Source organism: Clupea harengus, chromosome 8, assembly GCF_900700415.2.
Source record: "Clupea harengus chromosome 8, Ch_v2.0.2, whole genome shotgun sequence".
Lineage (NCBI taxonomy): Eukaryota > Metazoa > Chordata > Actinopteri > Clupeiformes > Clupeidae > Clupea > Clupea harengus.
Window position 1 is genome coordinate 21,281,640 of NC_045159.1, and position 12,335 is coordinate 21,293,974.

General features: G+C 40.4%; 2 protein-coding genes across 2 annotated transcripts; one reads left to right on the forward strand and one right to left on the reverse strand.

Moving 5' to 3' along the window:
- Positions 1 to 732: 732 nt before the first annotated feature.
- LOC116221362 (heart- and neural crest derivatives-expressed protein 1-like) lies at positions 733 to 2,123 on the forward strand. Its single transcript, XM_031571240.1, has 2 exons — positions 733 to 1,451; positions 1,687 to 2,123. The coding sequence occupies exons 1-2, from the start codon at positions 966 to 968 to the stop codon at positions 1,780 to 1,782; spliced, it is 582 nt and encodes a 193-aa protein (XP_031427100.1). The 5' UTR covers positions 733 to 965; the 3' UTR covers positions 1,783 to 2,123.
- Positions 2,124 to 4,618: 2,495 nt separating this feature from the next.
- On the reverse strand, positions 4,619 to 9,074 carry sap30l (sap30-like). The gene is made up of 4 exons (XM_012816535.3): positions 8,162 to 9,074; positions 7,084 to 7,206; positions 6,608 to 6,706; positions 4,619 to 5,202 (listed from the first exon to the last, which is right to left on the reverse strand). The coding sequence occupies exons 1-4, from the start codon at positions 8,345 to 8,347 to the stop codon at positions 5,074 to 5,076; spliced, it is 537 nt and encodes a 178-aa protein (XP_012671989.1). The 5' UTR covers positions 8,348 to 9,074; the 3' UTR covers positions 4,619 to 5,073.
- Between the last annotated feature and the right edge of the window lie 3,261 nt (positions 9,075 to 12,335).

Here is a 12,335-nt window from a genome sequence, read left to right on the forward strand (position 1 = left end):
AGTCAGTTACTGACTTTTACATTTTATGGTTTTTTGTGATACATTTTGGGGTCTGTAGGTCTGTAGAACAGCCAATGCAACTTCAATACACCAAATAATTTAGATAGATTCCCTAATTACAAATAGCCTATTTTCTGACATTGAGAAACACTCCAGCTATTATATTTATTGTATGTTATTTAGAAAAGATACACTACTATTTATTGTTATTTTCGTGTTGTTATTATTATTATTATTATTATTGCAAAATCAAATAGCCTCCGAGGCTACAAACAGTAACTGAAGTAAAAAAAGGAGGCACCATTTTCCTACAAAAAGCGTTCAGTTATTATCCCACAATTGGCAAAGTTGGGAACCGTTAGTTCAGAATAGCGATTTGATGGAAAATATTGAACGTTATTATTATTGTTGTTATTATCATTATTATTATTGTTATTATTATTATTATTACTGTTGTTGTTTGGACTCTAGCTACTAGTGCCTGATCATGCAACAGGTTAGACTGGAAATCTGAACACAATGTTTAGATAATTACCTTCAAATTAACTTTGTATTGGACTAGTATACTTTTCACTTAATTATCTAAGGCGCAGTACTTTCATGACCAGGTAAACAATCACCATTTGGTATGTCGGCTAGACGTCGTGCGCAAAAACTCTAATCTCCACCCTGCTTTGTGCCGTCTGACCTATTGGCTTGCAGCTCGCTTCGCTATACCCAAGTCCGTGACAAGGCATCTCTCCAGAGATAGATCCTGGTTGGTCTCTACAATACCTAAATTGACAACGACTTGATAGGGCCTGACTTATCAAGGTTACTAAATTTAGGTTGTGGTATAGTCTATACAGCCAAAGCATGTGGTCTGCTACTTGATTTTTACCAGATCACAAGATCCTAAACTTTTACAGCAGAAGGCTCCATTACCAAGGCTTATACACTTTGTAACAGTTCTGGAAAACTTCAACATGAACCTCATCGGAAGCTATCACCATCACCATTTGATGCATGATACTTTTTCATTCGCGCAACGGTGTCATCAAGATAATCCCTATCTCCGGAACTGGCTGGTAAATAACGGTGAGCGCCCTTTAGATCTCCAAATACACACGTCAAACTGGACAGAATTGGGAGAATCTGTGTCGGTCCTCGAGAACCAGCAAGACTCTTTTGCAGCCCGAATGGTCAAACGGCGAACAACGGCTCCTAAAAAGGAGCGACGCAGGACGGAGAACATTAATATCGCATTTGCTGAACTGAGGGACTGCATCCCTAACGTTCCCTCAGACACGAAACTGTCAAAGATAAAAACACTAAGACTTGCAACAAGTTATATTGCTTACCTCATGAATGTTTTAGCCAATGGAAGTGCAACTGAGGGATTCAAGGCTGAATTGCAGAATTGTGACAACACAGATTCAAAAAGGAAACGAGAGATAAGAGAAGTTATAAAGGTAAGTTCTGGGGATAAATTCGTTAAAATACAGATCTGCAGCCTGTGCGCAGATTATGCTTAGTCATACAAAATATGACATGTACTGTTACACTCTATTTAAGTAGACCAAAAATCGACACCATAAGTTATTTGAAGTAGAAAAAGTGAATAATTAAATATTCCCAGGACATCTCAGAGAGCTCTCAGACCCTTTTGAACAGTTATATTTATCGTAAATTCTTGCCTTTTTTCAGAATGAAGACAAGCCAGGGGAATATTGTCGCGAAAAGAAGTTAAAAGGACGAACTGGATGGCCGCAGCAAGTTTGGGCGCTTGAGTTAAATCCGTGAGGGTCTGAAGCACACACTCCCGCTGCCCAGATTGGCTATGTGCAATCACTCTTTACAAATACTGTATCCGCTTCAAACTTTCTGTTGTTTTATCTTAATACCACGACTTTTATAATGTTGTCAAAGGTTTTCCCTAGATGTATCATTGATTCCATATCACTTCACAGAGAATCATACCTCAAGTATAAGTTATATTTAGAGTTCAATTTAAAATTGAACCATGGGTCAGGCGTATCTACCTCTTACGGCTGTGGTATTCGTTGAAATCCAAGACTGGATAAGGCTACTTTGTGAACTTTTGAAATTATAACTTACTAAATAAAAAATACTTCTATGTTTAAGCGAAGTGTTTTTTTTTCTGGGAATAAAAGTTCCGCTTGCAATAACCCAGAAAAGTGATCTGTCTTTTTAATACACCTTAAAAATGGTAGTACTGTACTGCTACATTTTTGACGTTTACAACGAGAAGTAACTCCGAGGTTTACACACAACTGCCATAACTCAATCTTTGCAACTGCATTTTTACCATCACTGTGAAATCTGCATGCAATGAGTCCTTATTTGGTGTAACCTATATTCCCTCTCCTGAACTTTTGATTCATGTATATCATTGACATTATAAAGGAAGTATGTTCACGCTTTAAAACATATTTTCACTACACAAACTAAACTGTTTTGGAATGTGATAAACGGTACAACTGTAGGCTACAGCTCGGAATCAATACATCTTTAATTAAATTCATATCTAGCCAAAAGCCAAGCAATTATTTTTGAAATACTCAAGCAACCTTGGTCTAGTTCCTGAACATCACAGAAGAATAGATGTTATGAGAAAAAAATCGGTTGTCGGAGCTGAAATGCGTAGAAACCCTGGCTGGAAGTTATATTGCTTGTGGAGAAGTGCATCGAGGAGGGAACGGCACCTGGCGTGGACTGAATATTCACAAGAAATCTAACATCACCTAACATGGAATACATGTGGGCTTTATTAAACAAGTTACATATTATAAAGACAGCTGGAAAATGTTTTTTTTTTTCAGCTGAAGTGAAATACGGACTTCATCGTTAATTTCACCCACTGGACAGAAAGTCTGTCTCCCAAGGTCATTAAAACATGAATTATGTAATATGTCAGTTTCCTTTAGTCAGGAGCAGGAGTTTTAAACGATTTAACATCATAACAACAAAAAGCTGTTACAAGGGGCAAACTCAAGCTTGCATATCCACTGTATTCATTGTCACCCGTACTTGCCATTAGATTTAGTCTGTTATTGTGTGCCATTTGAAATTAGTGCAAATGAGGGCTGAATTATAAGGCTGCAAAGTAGTTATTAAAGGATAATTACATTTATGAGAGTTGCATAGGCTCCATTCATTTAAACTTTTCTCAGTGAAGCCCTCTAGCGGAAAGTTGTCAAATAACCAAACGTCACAGAATACACTTCATACAAATTTATAAAACACCACCTATAAATCAAGTGAGAATTCTCAATATTTTAACATGGCTAGAGATGCTCTCTGAAGCAGAGAAAATAAACATATGGCCATGGTTCTGTAACTCTCAACATTGGCTGTGATCTTTAGACATATATAATTATTGTCGATCTCTTGTCCAGACATAATCCATAGGCCACTTATACCCTGTGACTGTATGTATGTTTTGGATACAACTGGCTATGCGATGAAGTAGGTCATAACTTCACATTCAGCAAGCATGGTGACAAACTATTGCATTCTATTACTTCTCTTGAACTTTACAATGACCATTGAACTGCAAAAATGTACTTGACAAATATCATCAAAGCCAAATTAAGGTTAACAGAATAATCAGTAACCTCAGATGACTTTGGGGGGTGGTGCCTGCTTGCATAAATGTGTGAAGTTTTGATTATATTAGCTATTTTAAAGTAATATTCCAACAGACACACAGCCACAAATCTGTGTACAATCAGTTTATTCAAACCATCGCACGGACATATACATACAGGTGCCCGACTACAACGAAGTCAACAAAGCACAATAAAACGATGAAAAGTAGCTGAGGGGAAAAAAAAGGTTGCAATAACACTAAGCTATCTGTGAAATGTTAGCACTGCCATATGTGTCAAGGAAAATAAAGATGAATAAAAAGTACTAGGGCACCGAGGGCTGAGCCAGTGTTTGGCGTGTGTGTGGGAATAGGAACGGGGGCGGGTTAGGACTCCTTTCGGAAGTTTTTCCATGATTATACCAACTTCCAGACCAGCATGATTACAACCCGGGGCGTAACTGATTCAGGACCAGATCTCCTGCTCAGTGTTTCTCCACTGCCTTCATTAGTTTATAAATAGTCCCCTTTATCTCCATAGCAAACACTTTTAATAGCAATTCCATTTAAGTCGTGTATGACATCAGAATGTTTTTTTATTTACTTTAGTTTTTATTCATTTCACTTCTTCTTAAAGAGAGCTGTATAGATTTAATCACATTAACAAAAGCTCACCTTTGTGACCTCAGGTATTGTACAGCTGAAAACTCATAGATAAATTATGATATACATCAGTATTCAATTTAAAATGACTGCAACACAGTTCTACAGTAAGTCTAATTTGCCTACAAAACAGATTCATCATATAGAAGTACTGGTGTTTCATGAAAAAGACAAAGCAATAGATATAGAACTCATGCTGCTAGTTCCTATGCAAATGAAAGACAAATCAGAAAAAGACATCTGGTGCAGGTATGTGCACACACACTCAGACCCCCCCCCCCCCTCGCTCACACATACACACACACACTCTCTCTCTCTCTCTCTCTCTCTCACTCTTTCTCTCATGCGCACACACACACACACACATATGCTCTCTCGCTCTCTCGCTCACACACTCTCTCTCTCTCTCTCTCTCTCTCTCTCGTACAGGCACACGCACAGACAAGCACACTGTTCTAGTGTTGAAGAGCATGTAGCACTCAGAGCCAGCTCACTTAACCCACCTCTACTCCACCATGTTGAGTACACACACACACATATATATACATATATATATGTATGTGTATATATAAGGTTTGGCACAGGAAATCATATTCTGATAACAGTCAAAGCTAGATACGAAATCATATTGATACTCTTAAGGCAGTAACTCTAGACTGCTTCACCCTAATGGACGTGGAATTTTCTATTTTGTCTTTTTTTTGTACTTCTAGGCCTTCATCTTGACTTGCAGACCATTGCCCAACTTTGTAGACCGTGGGAATGCGTCAAAGGCAGCTGTCTCTCAGTAGAGCTCTGTCGTCTGCTTTTTCCAGAGCCTCTCATTCTAGCTGTTTGCTGCCGTCTGGCTTCTGGTCGAGTCGACTCTTACTGCTCTTCACCATGTAGATGAAGTAGGTGAGCGTCTCCTTCTCGTTCACAGGTATATTCCGGAAATGACGGCTCACGGTCTGAAACGCAAACACACACCACACAGGGTCAGGATGACAAACAGCTGAAAGGAGAAAGCAGTGTTTTTGTGATCGCCTCAGAAAGAGGAACGTAGGACCTCTAAAAGCAGGCAGTAATTGCCCGCAATTATTAGCTTGCGGTTTACTAACGACGTGTTAGGCTCATTTAGAGGGACTGTATCGCTGCCTGGGGATACCACTCCCTTCACTGAGCCAATTCATGCCCCCAAACCCACACCCACCAAAACACACGCACCCCACAAATCCTTGACATGGCCTCTTCCTGTGCCGTGTCCCACTCTCTGTAACCCGGAGCTCTCTGACGCACAGCTAGAAGAACTCACTCCAAGCCAGTGTGCAGTGTTACACTCTTCACAAAAATCACACTTAACTGGACTCCATTCTGTCCATGAGTTACTTTAGCTATCTGACAACATCCTTTAATAGTACTACACATAGCTGCATACAGTTCCTCTATTAGAGCTGCTAGATAGTCCTTTGTACGTCGCTTTGGATAAAAGCGTCTGCTAAATGACTAAATGTAAAGATTTGCGTAGTGTCTGTCGTAACATCAATGTAAAACACAACGTAAGTGTCAATTACAACTCAAATGAGGGGCACTCCAAACTTTTGCTTCTTTAAAGGTTCAGTGTGTGGTTTTTAGTGGCATCTAGTGGTGAGGTGGCTGAATTGCAACCAGCTAAATACCCATCCCTTTACAGGTGTGAGTACCTACAAATGCCATAAAAAGGCAAAAAGCACCATCTTGAGCCAGTGTTTTGAGAGGCCAACCTAGCATTAGACTTTATTGGACCTCCATTGACTTTGACTTTTTTTATAAACATCAAATAACTTGACTTCTGTCCTTACAGTTCTTATTTTCTAGACAAATACATTGTATGATCGGGTACATGGCCACATAATTACAATTTTTCTCCAACTATGCTGAAAATACTGTTGTGAATCCGCGCCATTCAGCTTAGAAGAGAAGTAACCGTTTCACTTCTCTCCATTCAAACCCTACGGAGCGGCTCTGTGCACCTCATCTACTGTTTATGTCCGCTCCCTATGTAGATACGAAGGACTCATTCTAAACTAATGAAAAACACAACGAATCATAGGTAATTATACACTAATAAAAACAATTATGAATGCTATATTCTATTTCTACTAACAGATGTAACTAAAAACTACACATGGGACCTTTGACTGACTGGAAACTCACAGCATTCATTACCTTCACAGCAACCGTTTATGCTGGCAGACAACACAGTACCACAAAAGGAAAGGAAAATGAATAGTCTTGGATCTAGTCTTGTTTACACTGCTATTGTAAGTCAAAATGGCTGCTGTGGCAAAGATTTACTAATGGCTACTGGAAATGAAAGCATGAATTAAGAAATACCTCTGCCAGCTGTGCTTTGTTGAGTCCTGGTCGGGTCTGAAGTTTGTAGTGCCTCTTGTAGCGTCGCAGTGTGTTGACCTGCAGTTGAAACAGGTCGACCTACAAAACAAATACATTTTGCCCCTTCAGTTTCTTGAATGCAAATGAGGCTTCATGATTGGCAAACGTTGACAAAGGATAAACAAATAAAAAATTAAAAAGCAGGTGTTTAACACCGCATTTGTTGAAAATTTAAATTTTATGATTTAAATGCATTAGTAGGACAGTCTGATATTGAGAATCAAGAGTTGCTTCCATTGATAATCAGTGACTTGAAGAAACTTGTACTCAATATACCGACAACAAGGGTTGGACCACGGTTTGCTTCTTTGGGCCACCCTCTGACACTGCTACATCGACCAATCAGAGCATAACTCGGTCCAACAGGGTTATCACAGGAAGCAATTTCACCGCGGTCACCGTCTACACATGCTCACCTCCGGCACCTCGACATCATGGTCAGGGGACTCTCCTCCATCGTCGCTGGTTTTCCTCTTCCTTTTGTTACGAACACTTTGAATGAAGTTCTTGTGGAAGTCACAAATGTACAGATGACGTACCTACGAAGACATGACATACAAATGTCAAATTCATCCAAGAACATCAAGCATATCCTTTCTTTAACGGAGACCTATTTCAAAAGTGGCTGAATTACACACGTTGCTGTTTATGACCTCAAACAACTGCCTTACTCTATTTTTTTTGTCTTGGGAATCGTACATCTCTCGTAATGTGCAGATGTGATACATTAATATTGTTCTTTAAACGTCTTTCTAGTGTTTGTCCCATAGCACATGGATACAATGTGATGTTACACTCATACACCAAACACTACTCCACCTTGGCCATCAGGTTAAAAAAAAAGAAAGAAATGTCGCTTAGGTGATCAAAATAATCGTGTCAAAGTGCAGCAAGTACATTTTGTATACTCCGCACATTAGCAATCCCGTCCTCCGTTCAAATTAATCGTAGACATGGTGGCTCCATGCTTTTCTGGTGAACCTCGGGACTTAGGGTGAACTTATTGGCAACATCAGTTAGCTAACGTCCCTTCAACATGTCGACGGGGTAAACTGAATATATGGTGAACACATAAACAAGCCCAACTTGGCCACGTGTATCAATAATTGTTAGCTAAAAACATTATTAAGTAGTAGTGAGGTAAGATGTCGCCGCTTTCACGATGAAGCCCGGCAACCGGACCTCAAATTCGGTTAGCTTAGCTAGCTAACTATGAGCATCCTAGCTCAATGGTGCGGTAGTTGCGTTCGCTTGCAGTTAGTAGTACTAAACGACTGCAAACCGCAACTAAAGTACTTTGCATTCAGACAAACACCGAGTTAAATTCGGCCAACAGTCTGTTAGCTGACTCCGTTAACGTTACCGTACATATTTACACAGCACATGTTAGGCAGCTATTGTGTTAGGCTACTGAATGAATAGAACACAACATAATGACCCATTGGGCAAGAATATTGTGATCTGAAACACTAAACCGTAACGTTTGCTACTTACACTCTTGTCGATGTCCAACTTCAGCTTCTTCTGGGAAATGCTTTTCTGGATCCTCTTGCTGAAGGAGGCGTTTCCAGCTGATCGGCCGCAACGCTCACCATCCTCAATCAAACAACAGCTCTGACCATAGAACGGTGGAGCAGGGGGACCATCGTGACTGTCTTCCTCTGTACTAAACCCATTCATAATGGATGACTTAAAATGTTTGCTCCTTCTATGAACTACTTATAATGTCGAGGCCAACAAGGCATCTAACGATGGTAGCTAGCTTGCTACCTCACAAGTAACGCAAATGTTAATCCTTTGAATGGCGGAAAATGTACAGCGGAGATGGAAAATCTCAAAACGCCGCCGTTTAACCTCGCATTATCTTTAGAGCTCGTCGCGACTAAACATAGTTATTACGCAGCTTGACCACCAAAAAAAACGTAGAGACTGTCCGGTACTTACTTAGGACAACTAACGCTAACTTTGCTACCGTTTGTCAATAGTTGTACAGGTAGCTAACGTTAGCTAACTATTTGCTAGCTAACTATTCAATAGTAAGCAAACCTCCTGCCATACACATTGGTGTTATGAGAAACACTGTAACTAGCAAGCAGCCGTTACATTGAACTACAGGTCTAACGTAACATACATTTACGCCTCCTCCTATGCCAAGTCGCAGTAAATAACTTTGCTAAAATGCTTAAAATCGTAGACTTGTCAACTGCAGGCACTGTGAACGTACGGTATTCGACGAGATCTCCCTTGAACAGATTGTACAATAGAACACGTTCAGAAGTCCTGGCGGAAGTTTCCTTGCTTGTCCTCTATTGGCCAGTATCCCTAGCAGGCGGGCCTCCGGGTTCTATTCTTGACTGTGATTGCCCTTTCGATATATCACTCTTCCGTAGTTCCCTTCCGTGCTTTTAAATTGTGTCTGTTGCTTGAAATTTCAAACTCATTTAGCCGATAATGGTATGTCTCAGGAAGTTGCATCGCCAACCTCCAGATAACACCTGAAGAAAAAAAAGAATTGTCTTTGAATTTTTAGCAAGACGTGAACTTCTTGCATTGAAGATTAACAGTGTTCGTTGGCGGATCTAGGTATGTGCGACAGGGGCAGCCGCCCAGAGCGGCATCTTGCAATGGGCGGCACGGGACGCCCGCAGAAAAACAAAATTGCAGTGGTGACATTTGTGCGATCGGTATTCCATCGCTCATTTTCACGTCATGTCATTATCATCGCACAGTGTGGGTCAATTCATCTGGTTGGAGAGGGTGCCCTGATACTAGTGTGTGAGCTAGGAAGGCTTCTGCCTGAGACGGTTTTCCACACAGAAGTACGTGATCATAGGGTGAGGGGCGGGATTACATTGACATGAGGTCTCCTCAGATGGAAGCCCGAGGTAGGGGAGCGGAGGAACCTATCAAATAGTGCACCTCTAACTTTATACAGTACTAAAGGAATTAGTCAAATCAGTCACACTGCGAAATGCTACCAAGTAAACCATTCATTTATAGTGCTGTGATATATATATTTAATTTCACAGATATATTTGTTGCATTTTTTTTTTCTGGTTTGTGCGAATGAGTTACGAACAACATACAACCAGTCTGCACACCAAGTTAGTGTTACAATGTGTTTCGCCACCATTGATCAGCCGATAAATTCGTTGCCACAAGGTTGCCATGTCACTATATTGGTGTTTTTGAGGCAAATGGCTTTTTCTTATACCGATAGTTAGGCCTATACCACACGACTTCACTGCTGCTGGCGAGATGCTATTCGATGTTCCTGACGTGTGATTAAATAGCAGTAGGCTACGGTTACATGGCTATGTTTGTCTCCTCCTCTCAACACATGACGTTATTTTAAGTCCAGTCGAAAGAGACCTCAGCAGACTTCCAGTGCACTGTGATATGCAGCCTATAGATACAATAATCTCATTTGCAGGAAGGCTGCACCTGACTATCTGACAATATACGCCTCTGTAATCATATTTGTTGGCAGTATGATTCGGCGTGTTTCCCCCAGTTAGGCTAATGTCTCATTCGACTGCTTATTGGCTTTATTCGAAGTCAACACCCGCCATGCTCTTTAGCCAGGTGTTTTGTTCGACGGATACTTGATGTCCCTCTGGTTTCACTTGGCCTCGTTCCGTCAGTTGACTTGACAGTGGCTGCCACCGTATAAAGCACTGAGAGCTGTTGTGTCCAAGCACGACATGGCGAGGCATGACAACCTTAAAGGCACAGTCCTCTATATCCAGGCGAAAGGTTGATATTTTAGCTCAGCAGCCAGTCAAATACACCCCTCCCTTCCGTGCTCCTGACGCAACACTAGAGCACAAGCGCTCCTTGTTACTGATTGGCTGGAATAGTGTGTGACTCTGTGCACAAAAACTGGAATGTTTTTAGTACAGAGTAAAACTTCACTGAATTCTTCGAAGAATGTAATGGATTAAAATCAAGGACTTACCTTTACTGCTGTTTTTTAACATGTATCTGGGTCTGTGTAGCCTGGCAGGGCCAGACCAGATGGGACTTAAGACAGACCTTATGAGAGTTCACAGTGAGGAGACAACTGTTTGACTAGGAGCACTTTGAAAGCGCAAACCAATAAGCCCACACTACTGGCTTTTTAGCCAGACCCATCCCATGGCAACACCCATGCCATCTGTATTACTTTTAACCTTTTGAAAGTATTACTTTTATTACTTTTAAAGACTTTCAAGGCTTGTTTGAGCTTCTTTCAGGTGGCATTTGGGGTGCTTTTGGAATTTAAAATGCCATTGATGCTTGATGATGATTGAACTGTCCATTTATAGACATGTTGATCATTATTCTTCTTTCTCCAAGGAAAACAGTAACACTCTTCACTCCATTGTTGCAATAAACACAAGAACGTATGTGATGTGGAGTGTATTCACAATTTTACCTTAAAAAAAAAGCCACACCACAATAATGGGTCAACTCTTCAAATAAAGTTTATTTTTTCTTCCAGGAGGGTTTTTTTCTCAGAGGAAACCAGGCAACTCTTACAAAAATACTTTTTTTTTTACAAAAAAGGTCACAAGAGTTGTTTTGAGTGATCAGTACAATGTTTTGAGTGGTCAACAACGCCCTTGAAAATTAAACCATTTTTATATTAGAAAAAAAAATGGTTTTCCAGACTATTAATCTACATGACTTGAGCATTAAGAAAATGTATATACACTTTTGGATCACTAAATTTCAAAATACTTTACATGTGCAATTAACATATATGAAACTGCAGCAGGAAATCCCCTACTTGTCAAATTTGAAGTGGGAGCACCAAGACGAACATACAAAAGGGAGAGTTCTCAAAAGGTTATAAACCCTGTTTCAAGATTCCCACATCAAAATAATTCACACTAAACCTATAAGGTTCCTCGAGTCCATCATTCTACATCTTTCCATTGCATCATTTTGATGGGAAACAGTCAAACCCACTCCCACTCCAAGCAAACAGACACTCCAAGATAAAGACCCAGCCTCGAAAAGTGGCATAGACTCCTGTAGTGATACATGAATGCAGGAAAATAACATCTTATACACACACGGTCAACAAAAACCATCCGGGTGGGAGTCTGTATTATTACATATTATGACTTCCCTGAAAATAAATCATTCTGGGGGGGCCTAATCACTGTGGGAGATTTTTAAGACTCTCAACTCACGACCAAAGCACAGGGCATTTCAGTTTGATATTACACAACAGCATTTTTTCCCATGCAAATTAGCCACTGAAGAGGTCCTACTCCTTCCCTAAATTTGTGATGCACGATCAAAATCATTGGCAGTCAGGGATATCTGTGTGTGTGTGTGTGTGTGTGTGTGTATGTTTCTTTTTCAAAAGCGTCTAAGAACACCCCCCTCTCCCTTATATCTAGCAAGTTTAAGCAAACTGCAAAAATATCTCTTCAGGAGCTCTCCAGACCCTGCGCTAAGAGTATGAATGAAAGTTGCACTTAGATCCACCGTTGCTATGGTCACAAGTTAAGAGTCTCCAGGAGCCACTCATGTAGTCCTCCTGACTGACAAGCAAAGAGTAAATACTCAAAAGTGTATGTCTAGTATGGAGTCATGGTGATCAATTTGAAACCACTCAGAATACAATATGGTTACATTAGGCTCTAGTCCTCCTTTGTACGTCGCTTTGGACAAA

Excerpts from the sequence above, each read along its gene's own strand:
- LOC116221362 (XM_031571240.1), top strand. The coding sequence starts at position 966 with ATGAACCTCATCGGAAGCTATCACCATCACCATTTGATGCATGATACT. Across the intron at positions 1,452-1,686 it reads AGATAAGAGAAGTTATAAAG|AATGAAGACAAGCCAGGGGA; the intron begins GTAAGTTCTGGG and ends GCCTTTTTTCAG.
- sap30l (XM_012816535.3), bottom strand. The coding sequence starts at position 8,347 with ATGAATGGGTTTAGTACAGAGGAAGACAGTCACGATGGTCCCCCTGCT. Across the intron at positions 7,207-8,161 it reads AGTTGGACATCGACAAGAGT|GTACGTCATCTGTACATTTG; the intron begins GTAAGTAGCAAA and ends ATGTCTTCGTAG. Across the intron at positions 6,707-7,083 it reads ATGATGTCGAGGTGCCGGAG|GTCGACCTGTTTCAACTGCA; the intron begins GTGAGCATGTGT and ends TTTGTTTTGTAG.